This window comes from Pelobates fuscus, chromosome 1, assembly GCF_036172605.1.
Source record: "Pelobates fuscus isolate aPelFus1 chromosome 1, aPelFus1.pri, whole genome shotgun sequence".
NCBI lineage: Eukaryota > Metazoa > Chordata > Amphibia > Anura > Pelobatidae > Pelobates > Pelobates fuscus.
Window position 1 is genome coordinate 66974499 of NC_086317.1, and position 24358 is coordinate 66998856.

The 24358-nt window shown below is 41.8% G+C and overlaps 1 protein-coding gene across 2 annotated transcripts in view; it reads right to left on the reverse strand.

Moving 5' to 3' along the window:
* The window catches only part of P2RX5 (purinergic receptor P2X 5), a 50169-nt gene that overhangs the window by 21799 nt on the left and 4012 nt on the right, over positions 1-24358 (reverse strand). For both annotated transcript variants that reach the window (XM_063443547.1, XM_063443556.1), the window contains exons 2-4: positions 7938-8088; positions 7789-7860; positions 1811-1886 (exon numbers count right to left, since the gene is read on the reverse strand). In XM_063443547.1, the coding sequence (XP_063299617.1) occupies positions 1811-1886; positions 7789-7860; positions 7938-8088 (299 nt within the window). The remainder of the gene's footprint in view (positions 1-1810; positions 1887-7788; positions 7861-7937; positions 8089-24358) is intronic.

Genomic DNA, 24358 nt, shown 5'->3' on the forward strand with positions numbered 1-24358 from the left:
ATGCCAGTTCCTATAGGTTACTCCATGTGCGATAAAGAACCCCATCATGCTTTTTTTTAAAAATGATCTTAACATAACTTTTTGTTATAGTACACCATCTAATTATTTTATTTTAATTCATGTATATTGATTTTTTATTTTTATTTTTTTTTTTATAAATTCCTTGCATACCTTCCCCACTCCTTGTTTTCGACAGCCATCTTTATGCACCTTCGGTCAGATTGTCAGTTATCTGACCCTATTTTGCAAACATCTGCTGCTTTTCAAAATTCCCAGACAGAAAATGTTTCAGACACAAAGCACGCCATTTTTGAAAAGCCACAGACAGCTACAAAATAGTGAACAATCAGATATCTGACAATCTGACCGAGAATGAATAACAAAATGGCTGTCAGAAAGATGGACGGACACATGTAGAGATTTCTGCACAAATCCAATACACAGGAATTTAAAAAGAATAATGAGATGGTGTATTATAACATAAAGATTATATTAACATAGTTTTAAAACATTGAAGGCACTGTTCCTTTAAGTAATTAAATAAAAAATAATAATTGATGCCCCTTGAGCAATATAAACATTTTACATACTGTTGATCAGCCCTTTCCATTTACTGCCTTACAGCAGACAAAATGTCTATTAAACAATTAGGCTGGTTGGTACATGACACAACGTATTCCCTACTTTCTAAAAAACTCATTGCAGTCTACATAGATTTTAGACAAAACATTTGGGTATCCCTAAGAACTGTGCACAACAAATGTATTCACATTTGCTGCCGTGCATAAGATTTATTCACTAAATAGAAAACTGTAAAATTTAGATTGATTGAAACAGCCAATTTAAAGAAGTAAAGAAGTTGTTTTGAAATAGATTTAGTCAATTCACAACAATTCCATATTTAGTGAATAAGTCCCGTAGAAGGCAGATTTGATTATTATTTTATCCAGCGTAACTCTGAATCATGCATTTTTAAAAGCTTCCCTAAGTGAAATGCTATTGCAGTCTTTTTTCAACACTGTATGCAATTCTTTAACTCATCAATGACTAATGACAGTCTGTGTCATCTAAACAATTCAGTTCTTGAAGACTCTACACTGGCAAAGGCACCAAAGTGTGACATGTCATGAAATCAAAGAGAATTTCACATGTTAGGCCAGAGTATCCGAATTGGAAACATAACTGGCTAAGAAAATTGTTTCCAGTTGGTCTCTTTTGGCGTAAAAAGTGGAATTCAAGTGAATTCTGATAAATTTACATGCAAATAAATCTAAAAAAAAATGTTTTGTTTCTTTATTAAAAGCTGGGCTCTATCAAGGTTTTTGCTAAATCAGAACTATGCTCCAGATGTTTTGTACTTACATTTCCCATGATGCTTAGCTAACCTTAAAGTTGTAGTCCAAGAATATCTAGGCAGGCATAGTCATCACTGGAATAGGGTCTTCACGGACCAAACTTAGATGATGGTAAATTATGTAAAGTGGTCTGCAGTAGGTGAAAATGGACGCTTGCCCATAAAATCTTTGTTGGCTTGAATTCTCCCTCAAAGAAAAGTACTAGTCTTTCTGATTGTAGCAATCTGTGCAATGTGTATACTTGGGTTAAGGAAAATCTCTGCATACCATTCATATTTATTTTATATATTGCATCTTGTGGCAATTGGCACTAAATAATTCAATTAATAAATGCAATTTCCTCTATGGTTTTATTACTTTCCTATTTTTAGTAATGTAATTTGCGCAATGAAAATGTGATGTTGCCAGCCCATTAGCAAGAGTCCATTAATTGAGAGCAATATATTACTTCTTACCATTGCCAGCTATAACTGGTTCACCTTCTGTGCAGTCTGTGTTTTTGGAACACACGGCATCTGGGATCCCATAACTCTGAAGGTTGAATTAAAAAATATATATATAATTTCAAATCTATTCTATCCTTTCCTATGATAGTTTTCATTGATTAATTGTATCTGTATACATATATATCTACAAAATGAACATATCAAGATCAATTACTAAACATGCAATTGTAAGGAATCGGAAAACAAATTGTTGGGGAGATTTGGGAGATTTTTTGGAATTCGTGACGTGCTACAGCAGCAGATTAACTCAGCAATTTCAGCTGCACTTGGCTAGGGACATGAAGGATAGACTACAGTGAGCTTGTGATCATCAAAACTGGAGAAATCACGTTTTAGCTTCCTTCCACATCCAGTAAGCCATAAAGTCAGACCAAAGTAGCAGGTTCTGAGACTCGTTTATTGATCTAAAAAGACTCTGTAACTGTCTGTGGTCTTTGCATATTTTTTTAAAGATCGCTGATGGTGACTACTCAGCTTGGTGTTAAGTGGATACTGGTGGTGCAGGAAAAGGTAAACTTAATTTACCTGAATCTGTCCCTTGTGGCCGTGGCCATCTTCATCTGGTTTGTCCTCTTCTGTTCCTGGCACTTGAACTAGGAGCCCATATCATTGTTGTACTCTCGCGCATGTACATATGTACAACACTGGAGGATCCCATGAGACCACAGGATTCTTCATAGAAAATGCCCCTTTCCCTGCAGCATTCACTAATGAGAACTGGGGGGAATGACAAAACTTAACGGCAGTAGCTCTGCCTTTTGTCAAGTCTTGTCAAGCATAGGGAATAAATTAAGACAAAGTAGCTACTACTTTATCAAAGTATGTGTTTTGACTGGGTTGGAATTTCAGTAAAATTCCAAAACCGTAAATGTGAGAATTTTAAAAGGATTTTAAATCATTTTGAAGGGGGAATGGGGTGACAGAATCACTTTAATACAGATAAGAATGTCTGTGATTATCTAGGGGAATTCAATACATATGCAATATATATATATATATAGATATACATAGTTACATAGAAAATGATAGTGTATACATGTGGCCAAAAATTGGCATATTTAACTTGGTTCTTCACCTTGTACACAAATTATATCTTAAATAACTTCTTAAACCATTATGATTCAAGTTTTACAACAATGCTGTTTTGGTTTCATTTATGTGGTAATGTGACTGCAAAATCCTGCCAAATTAGTAAACAATCGTATTTTTCTGCTAACAGTAATGTTAAAACCCATAGCAAGTAAAATATTTTTATATTTTATTTTTTTTAAATTCTTTATTTTTGCACTGATAGAAATGCGGCAGTACGACAGTATAGGCATATGCAAAAGCCAAGTGATAATACATGTATCTTTTTGGTTACAGAAGGAAAGGTCATTTTGTTAGTGCATGTAACATTTCATAGTGATATTTGACTTGTGTGCATTCCATCAGCGTTTTACCCTTTAGTAGTGGAAAGTATAGAAAACATACAAGATAACAGAAAAACTTAAAAAATATGAAGTGCAATGAAATAAATGAAGTACGATGAAGTACATTCCTCCTGCCCGCCATCCACGGGCTCCCCCAAGAGTCCTTCCGCTTGGGATCCTTCGTGGGCGTGAGTCGTGACCAGGGGCGGACTGACCACTCAGGCACATCGGTCATTAACCGAGGGCCCGAGACAGCCAGGGGCCTGGCCGCACAACCATGCTCCAGCTGGAGAGATCAGAGATCTCTCCAACTGGAACAGCAAAAAAAAAAAATCTATTTCATTGATAGGTTGTGGGGGCCACAACGGAGCGCCAGGGCACCCCTCTCCCCCTACCCCTGGCCAAAACAAAAGAATGCTGCAGTCATAATTGAGTTGCCCCTGATACCCTCGAGAGCTCTCAGGATCAGGGCCGGCCTTAGGGGTGTGCGAGCTGTGCGGCCGCACAGGGCGCCATGGCAACAGGGGCGCCGGGCAGCCGACACAGCTCGCACTCAGTCACTCACAGGCCGAGTCATGTGCAGAGCAAGTCAAGTGCATTGTGCTGTGCACTTGACTTGCAAATTATGAAGACAGCAGCGGCCGGGAGAGAGAGGAGGTCAGGAGCACGGAGGAAGAGCATGCTCCGCATTCACAGTCATTCGCGGAAGGATCTGCACAGTGAGTGTGAGGGAGGTGGTCAGTGCTGGTATCAAGGTCGGCAGACTGGGACACTGTCAGGAGGGTCCAGGGAGCAGCAAGATTTAATGTGAGTCTGCTTATTCTTGTTGTAACTATTGTTTTTCTTTTATTAAATAGATTGTTGTTTTTGTGTGTGGGGGGTTTGCAGAACGAGAGCAGAGGTTTTCTGGCTGGGATTTTGGGGAAGGGGTTTTGTAGAAGGGGAGGGGTTTTGGTTTAGGGAGGAGCAGAGGTTTTATACAAGGGGTTAGGGGTTTTGGTGTAGGGAAGGGGTTTTGTAGAAGAGGGGGCAGGCATTTTTGGTGAAGTGGCAGGGGAAAGGATTTTGTGGAGGGGGCATGGGTTTTGTTGAAGGGGGAGCAGGGGGTTTGTAGAGGGAACAGGGGCTTAGTATAAGGGGGGCAGGAGTTTAGTATAAGGGGCAGGGGTTTAGTATAAGGGGAGCAGGGGCTTAGTATAAGGGGGCAGGAGTTTAGTATAAGGGGGCAGGAGTTTAGTATAAGGGGGACAGGGGTTTAGTATAAGGGGGCAGGGGCTTAGTATAAGGGGGCAGGGGTTTAGTATAAGGGGGACAGGGGTTTAGTATAAGGGGGACAGGGGTTTAGTATAAGGGGGCAGGGGTTTATGTAGAATGAGTACAGCGCTTTTGTAGAGGGTGGCAGTGGTTTTGGTGGAGGGGGAAGGTTTTAGTGATATTATGTGTACATTGCTATATAGTTGATATATATAATGATAGCATGTGTTTTGTTAAAGGGGGAGAAAAAACTTTGTAGAAGGGTGGGCAGGGGTTGTATTAAAGGGAGAGCAGGGGTTTTGTAGACGGGGCAGGTGTTTTGTAAATAGGAGGGCAGGGTTTTTGTAGAAAGGGAGGCGGGGGTTTTGTGGAAGGGTTTTGTAGTAGGCGGAACAGGGCTATTGTAGAAGGGGCAGGGGTTTTGCTGAAGGGGGGGGGGCGCCATATGTTGGGCTCGCACAGGGTGTCTGATCACCTAAGGCCGGCCCTGCTCAGGATCGTGCGCTTGACTCCCAGATATCCTCCCATTCCACCCCCTCTAATTGTTCCCAAAGGTCAGCCTCCTATTGGTCTGTAGAGCGCATTTCCCCCCATTCGTTGGATTCTGAACTAATGTGACAGTACAGCAGTGATATCAGTCCCTGAGGTGTCTTTTCTTGGAAGCAAATTTTCTCAAAGATTGTCAAAGGGGTCGTGGCCACCGTGTGTACCTCTTTCAGCAAAAAGGTATCGGAAAAAGTCCCTGATCTGAAGGGGGGCTAGTTCCTTTAATCTATCATAAGTGACTATCTTGTTGCCTATGTACAGGTGTACATATCTTTGGAGTCCTATGTGTTCAATCCCCCTAAAGTCCTGTGCGTTTAGACCCATGAGGGAATGCCCTGTTCCTGAGAACTGGGGTCATCGGGGTGGGTAGTTTACTAAGGTGATACTTGGATGTGATCAAGTCCCATATCCTGACGGAATTGAGTATTGCTGGGCATGTTGTTCCAAGAAAGGTCCTGCTAATTTTGGGTACCCATATCAAAAAATGGGGAAGATCTACTCCCACTAGTAGTGATTCGATAGGTACCAAACATTTCTATTCTGGGGGTGAATGCCAGTGAACTATTTGAGCCAGTTGAGCTCTGAGATAGTATAGATATAAGTGTGGTAACCCCAAGTCCCCCCTGTTCTTGGGTAAAGCAGGGCGCGTGCTACTCTGGGGCGCTTTCTTTTCCAAATTAAAGTGTCTATGGCGTGCTGTAAAGGAGCTAGATCCCCTCGTGTGACTTTCACCTGTAGTGACTGGAGTAGGAAGAGGAGCCGAGGCATTACGTTCATTATTACTGTATGTAGTCACCTGATCCAAGAGATAGTTTTTTCTCTCCAAATCCCAGATCAGGGTGTTAAGCAGTGGTGGATAGTTGTATTTGTATAATTGTGTGTGGTCTGATGTAAGCTTTACCCCTAATTATTGGAGTGTATCTCTGGCTATGTGCAGTTTAATTTTAGTGTATATCAGTGCCATGTCCGGAGCCGAAAGGTGGAACGGCAACGCCATAGACTTTGTCAACTATACCTTATATCCTGAGACACTACTGTACTGGTCTAGGAGCTCGGTCAGGTGCATCAGCGATTGTATCCGTTCTGTAAGGGTCAGGAGGACGTCATCCGCGTATGTGGAAACCTTGAACTGTTTACCAGCCAAAGTAACCCTTTTATCAGTGGATGTCGCCTGGAGAAGTGGCTCCAGTGAGAGTGAGAACAGTAGTAGAGACAGCGGGCATCTTTTGCCTTGTTCCGTTGTGTAAGGGGAATGGGGAATGCTTAGCTCCTGTGATGATGGTCTTAGGTTTGAGTATAGGGCTCAGATCGGTGTCGTGTATGCCTCCGGGAAGCCCCATGCTATGAGAAGGCCAAACAGATAAGGCCACTTCACACTGTCGAAGGCCTTCTCGGCGTCCATAGAGAGCATCGGAGAAGGCCTCCCCGATGCTCCCATGTGCCATGTTAAGACCGTGCTTCGTCTAGTGTTGTCATATTATTGCCTCCCAGGCATGAAGCCCACTTTGTTTGGGTGTATGAGTTGTGTTAAGAGTGACGTAAGCCTAGAGGCCAGTATGCTTGCATATAGTTTCAAGTCTGAGTTGATCAGGGATATAGGTCTGTAGTTAGCCGCCTGTGCTGCGTCCCTGTCTGGTTTGGGCAGGAGAACGATGTTTGCGAGGGCCATATGTGAGTCCAGAGTCCACCCTTTCATGAAGTGGTTAAAGAGGTTAGTGAGATGAAGGGTTAGAATGGCCCTGAATTTTTTTGTAGTATCCCGCACCATATCCGTCCGGTCTCAGAGCTTACCTTTAAGGGCTTTTACTACTAGAGGTGTGATTGGTGCCTTTAGTGTCTCCGTGTCTTCCCCTGTCACCCTTGGCAAGTCCGTGCCAGAGAAGAAAGAACCGCTGTATATTCGGGGTTAATCCCGTCTTGGAGTGGGGAATGATTGTAGGGTGTCGAATAGTAGACTTTGTTAATGTTGTCTGGAGTTTCTGTTGTGTCCCCTGACTGTGTGAGGATATTAGTTATGTGCTGGAACCCTTGTCTTGGTTGTAGTGACCGTGCCAATAGAGTGTCCATTTTGTTGGACTTCTCGTAAAATGTGCGTCTGGACCATAGGATGGAGCGGGCCACTCCCTCCAGTGAAAGCTCTTAATGGAATGTCTGAGGGCATTACGTTTGTTCAGTTTGGCTGCTGTGGGATTTGCCTTGTGCTGGAGCTCTGCTTTCCTCAGGGCTGTCTGTAATTCTAGTAACTGTTTAGTTGTTTGTCTTTTTTACCTTCATCATCTAGTAAGCTCGTGTTTAATCTCCAAGTCCAATAAGAGGTGTTTTTGAGTCTATCAAGAGTGACCGTGATATCTGCATGGTCTGACCATGTAATACTGACTGTTAATTTTGGAGTGTAGGACATTGGCTTTTCCTGGTCTGTTGATTAAAATATTGTCTATTCTAGAGTAGGTGTGATGGGGTACCGGATAAAATGTATAATCCAGTGTGTCTGAGTGTTGTAGCCACCACATGTCAAGTAGTCCTGTGTGCCCTAGGAAGGTGTGCATCAGTTTGTTCTGTGTTCCTCTCCTGTGAGATCGCAGCACGCCCGTCTTGAGCTCCTGACGGCTGCTGGACACGGCACTGCATTAAAATCTTCCCCTAACATGACCACTCCCCCTCACCTTGTGATGAAAATATTTTTTTTAATGACAGAGGAAGATATATTGTCCTTACCTCGGAGCATGTTCCCTGCCTCTGATTAGGTGTCACAATCAAGTTTGTTACTACAAAAAATACATTTTCTCCCTAAAAAAGAAAAACAATGAAATCAGTTCTATTTATTGTTTTATTTTTGTCTCTTTTATCTATAGTTCTGTACTGACCTGAGGCGGTATGACATAATCCACCACATCCCACAGTTTCTCGCCAAGTTCAGTGGTATTGGTGTATGCCACTCCCTTCAGTTTGGTAATGACGGAACTTTGGATGGATGTATCCGTGTCCTGGTAACCTTTCTTTACCACAAATACCCATCTGGAAAGAAAATTGAAAAAGTTAGTTATTACTAGTGCAAGACAAATGCATAACTTCTCATTTCAAATAGACAAAGAAGGCACTCTAATTTTAGAGGTGAATGGGGATGAGTCCAATGGTGGGGTTTGTGCTGAGAAATTTTAGGCGACTTACTAATAACAATTTATGCAACTAAGATATAGAACAAGAACAATGTATCTTATTTACACAGACTGATTATTAAACACATTTTAGTTTAAAGAGGCATTACTGAGTATTGTTGCTGAGGAGCTCTGTTATACTTACTAGTACCACACATTTCAACAGGCCCCATGCTTACCCTACTGCATGGATATCTTGTCCTCCATCCAGAATACCCAGCCAATGGTGTCCATAGCAAGAGTGACCCCTCTTCTATAAATAAGAATCCTTCCATGGTTACCCCAGTACCTCCTACACAGAGGTAGGGTTAACAGATTGCCATACCATGCCATACCATGACTGGGTTTGAAAGTACTGCCCAGCAGTATGAAGAATGCATGATGAAGTCTAACATTAAATTAATTAAGTAATCCGGGTTGTTCATTTACCATCTCAGCTATGATTAGTTAGTTAATTGATTACATACTGGGAGCTAAGAAATAATCTGACAGTCCGACACTCAAGTTAACACATTGTCTGAGTAGAATACACCTATTTTTAATTTTAACAATGCAAGAAGATATGACATTTTGATGTATGATTGGAGCTGAGCCCAACACAAATTATAATTAAATATAAGCTTGGAAGGAAAATACGTGTTGGACCCAGCAGAACAGTTATTCAGTATGCAATATACGTTCGTCTAGCTTTATAATTCTGCATTAGAGTTTCACCGTGACATTTCACTTATTCTACACAATACCTGTCTGTGCAAACGAGAAGCCCAACACAAACATATATCTAATATTAATACAATATGTACCAACAATAACAATAATAATAACATTGATAAAAAGAAGTATATATGACATATTTTAAAATGGTCTATTTCTGGCTAGACTGCATATACAGAATGAACACATTCCCCTAGATCCTTTTTTACTCTGAGCCATTTCTGGTCCCAGTTGCCAACTCAAATCTTAGTAGGTTTCAAAAGGGCATCCTATTGATTTGGCACCATAGGTTCCCTTACCTCTTCTGTAAAGTCCTGTAAGACGAAGCTTGCTGTAAGCCTTTTGGTTCAAAACCTGAAGCTTTTTATTGTGCAGCCCATCTCATTCGTACAATGGAACAATACGATGGAGCGGTGTAATTGGATCTAGAGGATGTATTTTATCTCCTCTGCCTCTAAATTTCCACTCGCAAACAAAAGATTGTCTGATATCCAACATACGTATCATTTCTGGTCTTATGGTGCCTCCGTGATTCTCTCCAGTAGCCCACGTTACCTCTCACATGTCTTTTCTGTAACCAACCCTTTCAGATAAATCTACTTTTGAGTCTAAACACAATGTACGGTGGCACAGACGAAGATTCACTATGGAGGTCAAACTATTAGTTAATTTCCCCACACCCCCTAATCCTTTGAACGACTGTACTTTAAAGAAGTTTCACGACTGGCCAAATACCATCCAACTATATCATTATGGGCAAGCTAGTACCTCAGTTGGCAATGGAACATTATTATTATTATGCTATCAAAAACAAAATCACCATTTTTTAACCTGATGAAAGATAATTGTTATAAAACTCAGTTGTTATTTGCATCCTGAGATTCCAGCACCTTAACCTGTAAACGGACAGCTTGTGCCATAGGGGTTGCAAACAGCAGGGACCATGGCACCATGTCTGGTGGCTTTACAGTACGATTGTCTCTTTTTTTTTTTTATTATTTTTTAGTTTAAGACACAGGTTGCCCTAAGTTATTGCTTTAAACATGTTTTTTAGCAGAAAAAAAGCCTTTTTTTCTACAATACCAGGTATGTGTAGGAAAGATGGAAATATAAAATAGTGGTATATGGGGTTGCGCTTCATCATTTTTGGGACCGCCAAACAAAGCATCTGAAAACTGTCCCACGAACTTAAAAAAATTCTCAGCTATATCAGTTATGCTTCCAGTTCTGCTATTTGGCCTTGGATTTGAAATTCACTCTAATTCATGATAATCCTCCCTTTAGTGAATAACACTATCAGGGTTATATATATTTAATCAACAACCTCTGACAGATAGAGGTTAAGGCTATTGACAGATTTACACCATTTAACATAAACCACATTTTAGATTGTGTTGCTTGAAAGGTTTCATCTAGGAATGGAAGAGCAATCAATTACACTATACATGCCTAATCATACGCATGCACTCACACACACATATTATAATGTGAAGACTTGATTTTATTTGTGTTATATTAAATCTCAAAAATACAGTTTTTCTAAGCTCAATATCTGCACACTGAACTCGGACATAATAGGTAAATAAAATGTAAACAATTGGCTATTTATTTAAGGATATTTCAGTTCTATTTGAGGTAGCTCAGAGACTGCAGAAAACATGAGGTCATGGAAGGAAGACATTTATGAAACGCCGAAGTGTTCACTTTGTTGGTGGATTTTAGCACAACAAAGGCAAACACGTATTCCTATCCTGATTCCTGACCCTTTAGTGTTAAAACCACCATCTAGCCCTCCACCTCCCCCGAAAATATAATAAAAATAAAATCGTACTTTTATTCCAGTCTGCTGCTGTTCGCTCTGCCCCTGATCTGCCTGCTTGGCTGACATCATCAGATGGAAAGCATTGAATTGGCTAAGCTTGTCAAGGAGGCAGATCAGGGGCAGAGCCAGCACAAGTCAAACACAGCCCTGGCCAATCAGCATCTCCTCATATAGAGGCACTGAATCAATGCATTTCTATGAGGAAAGTACAGTATCTCCACGCAGAGGAAGGAGGCACTGAATGGCAGTGCTGCACAGTGTACAGCACTGCCCCAGGAAGCCCCTCTACTAGCCAGCTGAGGAGTGGTCAGTGGAGGTAATAACTAGGCTGTAATACAAATACTGCATTTACTCTGAAAAAACTGTGCAAAAAGCCTGAAAGGAACAATCATACTCACCAGAACAAATACAATAAGCTGTAGCTGTTCTAGTGACTATAGTGTCTCTTTATTTTTTTTTCTTTTACATTAAACTACCAGGGAACAGAGCTCCTGTTCCCCACCTCTCAAACCTTTATTTTTTCCATTATCACAAAATATAAAAGAGAATCTCATTAAAAGAACAAGCCTTTAACCCCTTAAGGACCAAACTTCTGGAATAAAAGGGAATCATGACATGTCACACATGTGTGTCACGTGTCCTTAAGGGGTTAAAGATCATATAAAATACTGGAACAGAGAGAGGAGTCTGAAAGGACCTACAGTAAGCACTGGGAAGTAAGACGAAACAGGTGGGAGGGGGAATGAGCATTTCTGATGACGGTCCTGTCTGCACCTAAACATCATTTGACATAGTGATGTCATGTCCCTTTAAAAAAAAATTGTATAGGAAAAACTGTGAAAAACACACACAAATAAAACATTTTACTGACATATTTTAATGCTACTTATAGAAAAAGCCTCCTTGAAGTCATTACTAATGCCATACTAATGGAAGTATGCTGTTCCCATTGTTCTCTACAGTCCTTTAGCAGTGGATTATTTCAGTTTGGCATACCTTGACCTTGCTATGCACGGACCCATACACTATCTCACAGGCTGATACTCCGCCAGCGTTCTCAATGTACGTGTTCAAATCGACACCTCCCTTACAAAATCAACGCATGAGTTATGGCACAAGACAGTCAATGTGCTACATCACATAAAATCTCATCCTGCTGCAGTATCAATCAGAGAAGGCATGACTTTCTATATTGAACTGGGTAGCAGCTATACAATCACAGACACAAGTCTAATGAAAATCTGTAGCCTTCTTGTAAATCAGCATTGGAAACATTTATGAACATCTTGACACACATATACACAAACTGGCACATACACACACTCGCGCATACACACAGATACAAACTGACACACATATACAGACATTGACACACACTCACAGATATACACACTGAAACATACACACACTCAGATACACACACTGGCACATACACACACTGACATACAGATACACACTGCCACATACACGCACACACAGTCAGATACACACTGATATAAAGATACACACTGAGACATACACACAGATACAAACACTGGCACAAACACACACACTCAGATACCAAAACTGACATACAGATACACACTGGCACATACACACACTGACACATTACACACAGATACATACTGCCACATACACGCACACACACTCAGATACACACTGACATGCATGCACAGACTTACACACAGATCCACAAAAACTGACACACATCACAGTCACAACCTTTGCTGACCAGGTACTTCTGCCATTGTGTGTTATTTTTTTACAAAAGTGCCCATTTCAATTAAAGCTGGCTTTTTTTATTAATAGATCGTGTTACACTCCTTGACTGTCGATCAAACAACCAGTCCTGTTACTTCTGGATATTAAGCTCATAAGAAATCTGCAACTTTTGCAAGCTGTGATTAGATATACCCCCAATAATATAATGCATAATTAAATACATGCATGGTTTTGTAAAGGGTATATCTATTAAACAGTGTAAGGGGTAGAGGGGGCGGGTATTTGATTTCTTTTTTTTATTTGGGCTGTGGGGTGTCCCTTTAAACTTGCTGCATCCAAATCTCAGTATTTGCTGCATATGAATCCAACCTGCTATTTTAAGTAGGTTTCTTACTTTAACTCTACCAAGTAGCTAACTAAAACTACTGGCTGTGTTGAAGAAGGTTTTTTACAATTCTCTTTAGTCATTTATATCTTAAGTGGCATACCTAGCCGGACAAAGTACCATTTCCCTTTGCTGTAACCCTAGCCAAAGACATAATTTAAGCCCCAACCCATCATAATTCTAATAGTTTATTCACTTATAAAAGGGAATACAAGAGAATGGACCAGATATGTTACCAAACTAACACACCTAGTAAAATTCTGGATAAAGATTGGAGACTTCCCTGATGTCCTTTGTTGTGGGACACCAAGGAACTAACCCGGGACGAGACTCCAAAAATGTGACTATCGTGCCAAAATCAGGACTTTTGGGGATTTTGCACTTGTCTTTTTGTAAATCCTTTATTTTTTTAAACAGATTTCCTCAGGAGAACTCAATGCTAGCAGACCATTTTGTTTTAGATATATATCATATATCATATACATATCATTTATGTATTTAAACTCCTACGCAACACATGAGCTTACTAATTTTAGTTTATGTCTGGGCTGAGATTAAGCAGCTGCTTTAAACAGAGCATGGTGAAAAGTACGTTCTCAGTGAACCATTTAATAATTTAATAATTTAATAATGAACTATTGTAGCTTTTACACAAAACATTCATTCTAACCTTCTCTAACTAGCTATTCCTCACATCATAAATCTAATACTAAATAACAGCCAAAAATAACAAGTGTCTAACCTCACATGCATAATGCGTTTCTCTCTACCCTGGATCGGAGAGAAGCGCGTTATGCATTTGAGGCTAGACAAGACTGTAAGAGAGGAAGAGCTGCTGAGCGATAAATGATTTACAGAGATCCTTTCAAGGTTGTTTTTTTTTTTTTTTTTAATTCTTTATTTTATTTGTGGATATGCACATGCAATAAGAGGTACAGTAATCTTGTTTTTTTTTGTAAATCTGTTTATTAAGAGAAAATAGACAGCAAAGGGTTGGCTCGCAGGCCATGCAAAGATACAATAATACCGGTATGTAGCAGAGCGAGCATGAGGGTTTCGAGAACCAACATAATACAATTAAACATGACTTTAAAATTTCAAGAACAGGAGTACTGAATATTGCCCAAATGACGAGCTCCATGTTTCCCTTCCACCTAAATACAGTAATCTTGTCATCCACTTTTTAAAATGGTAAGTACGGTAACAAAAACATGCATAGTTAACTTTACAGCAGCAAAATAGCATATGTTCGGTTAGTTTGCAGGAGTTGGGTTTTGCTACTGTGTTGTGGTATGTGAGCTAATCCCTCTGGGGCTTAACATGTTGCTCGGGAGGTTGTCGCATGTTGAAGCTGAGTACTCCCTCGGCATGGGTAGTTGTTAGTGCGTGTGCTGGTGTCTACTGAGGCTCTGGGTTAGTGTGTAGGAGGTGGGTGCCGGGTGAAACGGGCTTGGGGTTGTGTGAGTGCTTAAGGTGGCCAGCGCTCTTGTATGCGGAGCGCACAGGCATCGCTGCTAAACTAAGTGTCGCCTCTGGCTAGGTCCTCCTGTGCTTCGTCTGGGTGTCATCCCTACTGTCCTTTGGGTGGAAGCAGACATGAGGTAAGCATGGAGGGGGTGCGAGTTGGTTGGGAATGGCATATATGTTGGCTTGCTGGTATGTGCTGTTGCCAGGCTTGCGGTCTGGCCACAGATGGCACGTGTTCTGTGCAGGTAATTCTCGGGCTGAGTTCTGTGGATGAAATTATCTATGCATGCAGACATTCTAAACGGTAACTAGGTTAGTGCGGAGTAGTCCAAACCGGGGTTTGGACCTGACCATGGTGGGAGAAGGCGTGTAACTTGGGTGAATGTCCCGTGCCTCTGCGAGGCCAGGTAGTGATAGTCTCTTGAGTTTAGTCCCCTGGGTCAGTTGTAGATGGTTAGGAACCTCTCCTTGGCTCAAACGGGGTGATGTTGTTCACATCCCATTGTTGTCTCCTGGGGCTGCCCTTCCTATGTTCCGTCTGCGTTGTGATGCCCCGCTGGGTCAGGAGCAGTTGGCCCTCCGTTGGTGAGTGTAGCTTATGCATTGTTCCCTCCACAGTGACCTGGAGGGAGCGTGGTGTGCCCCAGCGATATGGGATCCTCTTCTGCCTCAGCACACTGGTAACAGGGCGCATTGTTTGCCGCCAGAGCATGGTGGGCTTTGATAAGTCATTGTAAAATGTCAGTGTGTTGCTCGAAGGACAGGGAGGGTGAGTCCCTGACCGCTGTCATGATTGCCGCTTTGTCCAAGTATGTGACAAGCTGTATTATGACATCGCTTTGTGGTTGCTGGGGCAGTCTGCCCTGCCTGCGGACTCTGTAAATATTGTCCACCAGGATACTTTTAGCCTGCTTGTGGGGAAATATTTGCTGAAGCAGGTGTCTTATATATTGTGGCAGTTCCGTTTTCTCTACCGTGGTAGGTATGCCTTTAATCTTGATGTTTTTGCTGCGGCTGCGGTCTTCAAATTCGGTCAGTCTCAGGGACATGGTGGCTGAGTCTGCTAGCCGTTTCTGCTCTGCGGCAAGTGTTCTTTGCTCGGCTTTGAGGTGGTTGGATGTCTCCTCTGCAGTCTTTATTCGCCCTGTGATTGAGAGCATCTTCTCTCAGTATTGCTAGGTCCGCCTGGAACATCTTGCGGATATTGCGGAGTAAAGATTTAATATCTCCATTTGTGGTTGGGATGTTGTTCTCCTCATCCGAGGACTCCTCATGCAGGCCACCGGCTTGGGGGATCACATCTAATGCCTCCAGAGAGGGTTCCTCCTCGGACGACGAGATATCAGCTTGTTGGTCCGCCATTTTGGGCACCATGCGCAGGAGTCCTCCCTGCATGTAGTCTCCGATATTTCGGGATCCCGTGGCCAGGGCTGCTTTAATCTTCTTTGCCCGGTTTCCCATTGCAGTTTGGGGGTGCTGGTCTATGTATCGGCGATTTATCGACCGGTTTGCTGCCGTTTTTGGGCCTATTGGTATGGAGCTATCTCTCTGCATGTCTGTTCTGTGTGCTGGCTTGGCTCCGCCCCCCCCCCCCCCCTTTCAAGGTTTTTAATACTTGATTTTTTTTTATTTTTTTTTATAATTCTTTATTTTTCGTGCAATGGATTGTACAGCAAGCCTGCGGTGCCACGACAGCAAGTACAGGCATCGGAAGGCATACATTATCATGACATGTTTCACTTGCACATTTTTTTTTAGAACAAGATGTATACATATGGTTAGTGGTAATAGGTTGAGTAATGCATATTGAGAAATAACAAAGAGCTTAAACTTTACCATTAAGACTAACTAGATGCTTAATAACTGAAGATAATCATGCTAGATGGTCTGAGGGGACACACACGAGGACTATGTTAAGGACTTTGGGTATCCGTCGTGGAGCTTAGATGCGTCGCTGGGTCTGGAAGTGGGACAGCTGGGGTAAACAATATTCAACCTGACCGTAGCAATTATAAATCCCGCTGCATGTGTGGTAGGGACACTTAAGGTCCTGGTTAATAAGTGATTGGGGGTTAATAGCCTGCCGGGCTTATGTTGGTTGATCAAGCTTATGGTGCTTTCTATTTTGCGCATGGCAGGGTCACAGGGGAGATCCTAGGAAGCTACCCTCGTCTAGAATGTGGGTTTTCCCTAAAACATTGCTACATAAGATATAATAATACATTGCTGGCCCCACGGCTTGCAGTGTCTGCGGGTGTGATGGTGTTCCGTCTCAGCCAGCAATGATATGTTTTTCAGCTTGACGACGAGATCAGCCGATGCCCCGTCGAGGGGTTACAGAGTCCCGTGACAGTTCAAGAAGTGTGCTCCGTGGCTTGTCTGAGTGGGGGTTTGCATCTGTGTGAGGTACGTGGTTGTGGTTCGACGGGTGCCGCCCGGATCTCCCTGGCCCTGCCGGGTCCCATCTCTGAGTTGGGGGTTGGTGTTGGAGGGTCCCCTCTGTGTGTCGTGTGTGCAGACTGGGTATGGTAGGGTTTTTGTTTCCGCGGAGCCCCGTCCTCGGTAAGGTCAGTCGTTTGTGTTTTCGGGAGCCTCGTCTGTTTTGGCGGCTTTTTCGTGTTTTGCCTTTAGGAGGGAGTATGCGTCTGTGTTGGGAGCATGTCGGCAGCGCCAAGGGTGAGTGTTTAGTTGGTTTGTGTACCTCAGTTTGCTGCTCCCTGGCTGCCATTTTCCTCCAGAATTTAGCGATTAGCTCGTCCAGCTTAGCCATGTAGTCAGGCTGTTCTGCTTGTCTAGCCCATTTTGCAGGGCCGCATTTCGACTTGCTGCTCGCGTGACTCTTTCTGTGGGGTCTCCACATAGGCATATCCCCTCAGAGTTGGACCGGGATAACCCCCACCAGTCCGGGGGGGGGGGGGCAGGGTCTCAGTGGGTCTGGGTCTCCAGCGCATAGACTGGGAGAGTGGCCCTCTCTCCCCTTCTACGTCGTCCGCAGGCCACGTACAGCTACTTTGGGCTCTCGATCTCCAAGACGCTCGGGAAAGATATCAGACATGTCACCAGGTCCTCCCCTGTTCAGGTAGCGTATTCCGGTATATTGTTTATATCGAGTTTGGTGAGTATTTGTAGGAGATCGGCAAGCTGAACGGGAGCTCAGCCTACATGCGACCGCTTAGCTTGCTGGCTTGGCCCCGCCCCCCAATACTTGATTTGTTTTAAAAAGAAATTGTGTGAATTTTGTTTATAACTCTACTTGAAAAACATTAAATGCTTTAATAAATCTATCTGCAGTCCGGTATATGCCTGGTGGATCCACCAAACTCAACGAGCTTGATCCCTCCACGGCTCTTAAAGTGAGAGCGATACACAATCCACTCAAATGCAGTGAATTTGATACCATAAGATTTGATCTGATTATATGTTTTTAAAGTGTATAGATGTTCTGCACTAGATGTTATATATTTTTTTGTCTTATAGTTACACAAATAATCATAAAATAATGCTTTATATAAGTCATCAAGTTTGTATACATTTGTTTTGCGTGCCAACTTTTTGGATGATAAATCTAATACTCACTACAAACACTAACACTTACACACTGCCACTTCCACTACAGTGACTAGCATACGCCATGCCAATCCCACTGTGCAATTGATCCCCTACCAATATTCTATTTCTCGAGACGCAGTCATATCCTAGAAATTGGATATAGTGACACGCAATGTGCAATAGTTGTAGAACAGAAGCGGAATCATTAGGTGTATTTACTCCCATCTCCCATTCCTTTTAAAGACACGTCACGTGTTTCAGTCCAACATTAGCTGGAGATTCACTGGCTAGTCAGCCGTCCAGGATTCTTTAACAGCCAAAATAAAATATCCTGGGAGAGGTGAAGAAAATGCAAGGCCTGATCATCAAGGTTATTTTGTTTCCCTCTTGCTGTTTATTTGGCTCTGGCAGTAGACTTCAGTTCCTGTCTAGCACACTCTCCTTCCATTACTTGAAGCTTAGTGTCCGATCAACTTTCAAAAGGATTTACTTTCTCTTCTGACACACTTGTCCAACTACTGGGTGAGCTATGAATCAATGGATCTCAGAAACTCATTCGGTTAAGGGAAAAGAACCTTCATGTACAGTAAGAACATAAAACTTCATACCTTACATTAAATGTGGCTCTTAGGAAAACCGTAAATGAATGTAAGTACCTAAAGGGTTACTCTAAGCATCAAAATCACTACAGCCCACCAGGAGCCCAGTTGCCTGGTGATTAGACTGAACCATTTAGTAACAGTTTGCCCTGTTGCCGGGGTCTCTGCTGGATTCCGAGACTCCCTGCTGCTGGAGAGCTGCAGATACACAGCGTCCCACTGTACAAAAAATCATTTTAATAGAATTAAAATTATCCAGCCTGGAACTCTAGTTCCGAGCTGGCTGTTGACACACCATGATTCTCCCAAGGTAGAGCTACATCTCTGTGCTGTCAAGGGATTAAACTCCATATTTGCAGCCATTCACGGCAAAACACTAGACACAGCCTTCAGGCACAGTGACCACTTCAAATCACTGAAGTGGTCATGGTGCTCTGAGGGACCCTTCAAGGGATGGCAAGGGTAGTTTCCAGCCTCCGAAAACAAAAATGCATATGGATGTCCCAAATACCAATTTGTAAGCACATAGCAAATATAGCAGTTTTTCATTTGGTTGCTCATTTTTGGAGATTTTGTTCACATCATTTCTCTACTATATTAAAGGGGAAGTAAGGTTTAATGTTAACACCATAAGCGGACTTTAAGATCAAGAAGAGATGAGTCAAGTGATCTTACATGTTAGTTGTAAATGTAGGTCAATTGGTGGGATAAAGTTTGCCCTCTTTACTCTCTGAGGTTATGTGATCTGTGTTCAATATGGAGAATGTGTCTGTGTGAAAAAAACTTTGTTGTTCGTAGTTATTTAGTAATGTTTTCTGCCCATTATGCGCCTGTACCTGAGTTGAATTAGGAATTTGAAGAAATGTAAGAAAGTGACGAAGCAATAACTAGGGGTAAAGGTGGGATAAAGAAGGAAGGGGTTGTATTTCCAGTCCCTTGTATGCCTTGGTAGAGACACAGTGATGACTCGATGTAAGAGATGTTTTTAGTCCTGCTATGTATCCGTCAGTAATGTGATTATGTTATTTGAGGGTCATTAAGCCAAGGATCCCATGTTTGATGGAAGTGTTTCGATGTCTCATGGATCTTTGCTATCACTGTATTACAAGTTAATTAAAGAAATTCTATCAGAATTATGACCTTTAGGACAGAGTGTGACCTCCCTGAAACTAAACCCCTTATACGATCATACAGGACCAAATCTAACTATACTAAAGACAAAGCATTATAGTTTTTGTTTTTGTTTCAAGAAAATGACTGAATAATCATACAAATAACTTAAAACCTGCTGTAAAATTCCTTAATGAATGAAACACAAGTTAAATTATTTCTCTTATTGCAGCTGCAGAAGAATTGCAATTGATACCGGTTCATTCGGAAATCTTATCCGGAGGATTATTTTGTCTCTCGTGTTGTCCCATAATAACCCTGAACAAACCTTAGCAGCATGTTATAAATAAACAGAGAAGCCAGCATGCAAACGTGGAGAATTAATAACGTTAAAAGGATCGAGGACTCGATACAATGACCATTCAATAAGTACAGAGTAGGAATGTAGACTGTCAGTAAAGCTGTCACAACATACTGGAAACATCGGAATTAACATTTGTTGTGTTTGAGTTGTTGTAGAATTATTAACCCCTTATAACTTATATCCATTATTAGGCCCCTTATAAACTATATAATCCTTACTGGGCCCCTTTTAATACTATATTCTCATATTCAGCTCTCAGGCCTCGTAGTTTAAACTTTACAAGATTCCTTTGTTCATAGAAACAGCATGTCAGCAGAAAATGCTAGAATCTTCTGATTCAAATAACACACTGTAGCAGATAGTATTGATAGAGTGTATAATTGCCAAAGAGGCCTTGAGAATACTGAGGATACTAACCTTGAAAGACTAAAGGTACCAGCTACACTTTATGGATAGCTGCCAAAATGCCCCCTCCCATCGAAAGAACTCCTCGTGCTAGCAAGATGGCGCTGAAATCTGGAGGTGAACTTTATGACGTCAGTTATGATGTAAGACGTAACACCCAACAGGGAGGGCATTTAACTAACCACTTCTTCTCTTAGCCAATTGACAATGTTTCCTCACTTTTTATCTTGATTTTACAATGATGTAATTTTATCTTTAAAAAGGACTTGCAAGCCTGCTTTGTTCAGATGCTAATAAATTTCCTGAAGTTCTTTCATTTAACCTGAACCTTGTGTCAGTGTGAATTTACTTCTGCGTATACGCAATTTAAACATCTCTAATTTGGACAGGAACAGATAGTCATTCAAACTTCTTTGTTTGCTTAAAAGAATCCTTATCAGCGTAACCAGCGAAAAATCACTGGGGGACAAATGCAAAACTGACCGGTCAGCCTCATTCACTTAATTCAAGAGAGCATGCTACCAACTAGTTTGTGCTAAACAGGGCATGACAATGGTAGCTAAAGGGCTATCTCCAAGCTATGTTTGTAAATTACTGACCTTCTCTTTGTACACCCATACAGTCACATTTAGGGTGACCACATTTCAAAAATGCCATTCAGGGACACTTCCTTGCCCCTCCCAGACCTCCTCTTCACACCGGACACAGGGGCGTAGCGTTGTTTTAATCGTCCATTCCCCCCCATATTTCATGTACACCCCCCATTTCATGTCCATCCCCCCTATTTCCTATCCCCCCATATTTCATGTCCATCCCCCCCCCCCCCCCATTTCATGTCTGTTCCCCCATTTCATGTCCACCCCCCCACTACTGGCACACTGAGAGGAAGGTGGGTGAAATCTTTATCATCACTAGTAGTACACATGGGCACCCTAGTCACATTCCCCTCTTTTACTGTCTTTCAGCCTTGCTAATCTTCTCTCTACCCTTCATTCTCACCCCAGCATATCTTAAAAACAGGGCTCAAGATTGCCATTCACCCACTAGCCACGGCGAGTGTAAATTAAAACTCTGGCAAATAGAAATTCATCCTTTGTGAGTGTGTCATGTACACTACAGGCCTGCAGTAATTTTTAGCCCTGTCTAGTAAGGTAGGACCCATTTAAAGCCATGTCTTTCCTATTCACAGGACTGTGACAGAACAGTTACCAAAACAGAAGATTTAAATGTAATTTTAGATTCATCAGTTATATCTTTTTGGGGTAGTGGAAAGATTGAGATTGAGTACAGATGCTGCAGGGTTTCAAAGTGCCTTCCAATCGGCCTCTATATTATTTTAAATAGTGATATGCCACAACCATCAACTAATTCCTCTCAGTTCTCCACACAAAGGAAATACAATAGAGGGTGGGCTGGGGACAGGGCAGGAATGGTCACTGGGCAAACCAGGCAAATATCTGGGACCACAATTGCCACGGGCTAAGGTTGGCCATGGTAATCACAGGAAATTCCCTACTAACCAATAACGGGCAGGGTCTCTCTGTCCATCATGGGCCAAAGTTGGGACTCCAGCACCCAAGACTACTGTGCCTGGATTTCTTCTTCTCTGCACTGCAATATAAGGAAGGAAAAGACTTGCGGCAGGTAACTGAGACTGAGAGCATCACTAGTGTACTATTTAGAGATATAGTATGTACTTCTGTATGTAATTAATGTTCAACTAACAGAGCAGGTGATTATAACTTCTAAAGTAAATACACAGTGCTGTGAAAAGTTTATCTTTTTCCATGGAGACTGTGTGAGTGTCAGGCAGGGGAGGTGTGGCTGCATAAACAAAGTTATTTAAGGCTTACATTATACAGAAATGAGCAGTGAAACAACAGGGACATGATCTATATACACCAAAACTGTATCATTAAACTAAAGTTGTTGTGGTGCTTGGAGTGTCCCTTTAAGAATTAAAATCATTCAGCGATGAGCCATCATAAACAAATAAAAAAAAAAGAGGAAGATACACTTTTCTATCACTGGAGAGTATGGATGTATCACATTGAACCATTTACATGGTAAACGAGTACCCCACAAATTAACTTATAATTTGCTTGAGGTACTTTTTTTTTTTTTTATTCTTTATTTTTGCGAGTATTGGCAAACAATATAACAGATTTTGTGATCAGCAGGTAAAACATTTTACAGTACATGGATACTTTTGCCACCTAGCTTAGTCTACTCAATTTAAATTTTTTAGTATAGGTGGGTTTACCCAGGTTTCCCTGTCGGTGGTCCTCGAGCTTGTGACTGGGTGGGGCGGTAAACTTGGGCCGTATGACGGCCCAAGTTTAAGTACGCCCTGATACCTATGCAAGAGTGAGGCACGTAGTTATGGTATTATTGGGTATGGGAGCCCTCGAAGCCGGGTGTGAGTTCCCATTTTGTTATGCTGTAACTGAAGGTGGGGGTTATGCTCTGGGCACCCGGAGGGCTGCTATTTTTGCGCTGGCGTGGCGCTTGAGGGGGGGGGGGGGGTGCTTTGGTACTGAGCTAGGTCTAAGGCAACATAACATAACAGATATAAAATATAGAAACATATATAAACATGGTCAACTTTCGTTCCCTTTTAAGCTTGAGGTACTTTTATTTGCATGAGTGCTCTAAAAAAACAAACAAAAAAAATCATTTACATGAGTTCATTTTGCATTTAATGAAACTTAGGGAAGTGTAATTTTAAATTAATTAAATATGTTTCCTGGACATCTTTGCAGTTACGAACACAAAAAAAAACAAATTTGCATTTTTGACGAATGGAATTGTCTGCCCAATTTGCACCATGGATCAAATAACCGCATAGAGGGAAAATATTAAATTACATCTGGAATTTACTTACTAAAGCAGGAATATTTAGGCCGAACAAATCAAACTGGAAATCGTATCCTACCTCTTTTACAGCTGAACTAGTTTGGCCAAATATGTTCAATTCCCTTGCCAGTTACTGAAAAAAAAAACCTTAATTGTTTATCTAAAGTAAAATATATATAATAATTCAGCTTCACCATGAAAATTGATATGTATTGCATGCCACAGGACTGTCAGTAAATGCAATATCAAACAATACAACGCTGAATGCATGTCCAACAATTTAACATTGGTTTATCAAACTATTTGGCCTAATCTTTGCTCCCTCATTTAAAGGAACGTTAAAAGCACCATAATCACTGAATTAGTTATAGTGCCAGAAGGTAAGACATCAAAATATTTTAGCAGTCTGCCAACTTACTGGGTCCCACATATCTTCCATTAAATCAGGCCTTCTCCAGAAAGAGAGCAAACCAGGACTAAAATCAGTGGGACAGCACCATGTAGCAGGCAATAGTGGTTATTGTGCTTGGAGTCAGGCTTGCAAATTCCAGGTTGGCGCGATGAAAATGGGTTAAGGCCGACAGAGGATCTCCCCTGCCAGCCCATACAGAGCAGGCCTTCCTGTGTGCCCTCTAGAGAGGAGTGAACTCTGCCTGCAGCCAAATAAAATGAAGGCAAGAGTAACTCACCCCCACTGGACCACCAGGGCCTGCAATGTTCCCCCTCCCTGTTAAAAAGGTATGAAAAAGGTAGGGGGATATAAATCTTTTTTTTTTTAAAATAGAAATAATAAAAAAAATACATTTGCTCACCCCCACCCCTACCCCTCAACACCCCTATCCTACACTCTGGATCTCCTGCACACAGTAGATCGTCTTTAAACACACACTGCACCACTTACACACACTACATTCCTGACAAACACACTACATCTCCTATACGCAGACTACAAAAACATGCACTACATTCCCTAAACACACACTCTCTAAGCCCCTACACACACAATGTAACCTATATACACATACATTACAGCCCCATACACACAATGTAACATATATACATTACAGCCCCTACACACACACACACACACACAATGTAACCTATATACACATACATTACAGCCCCATACACACAATG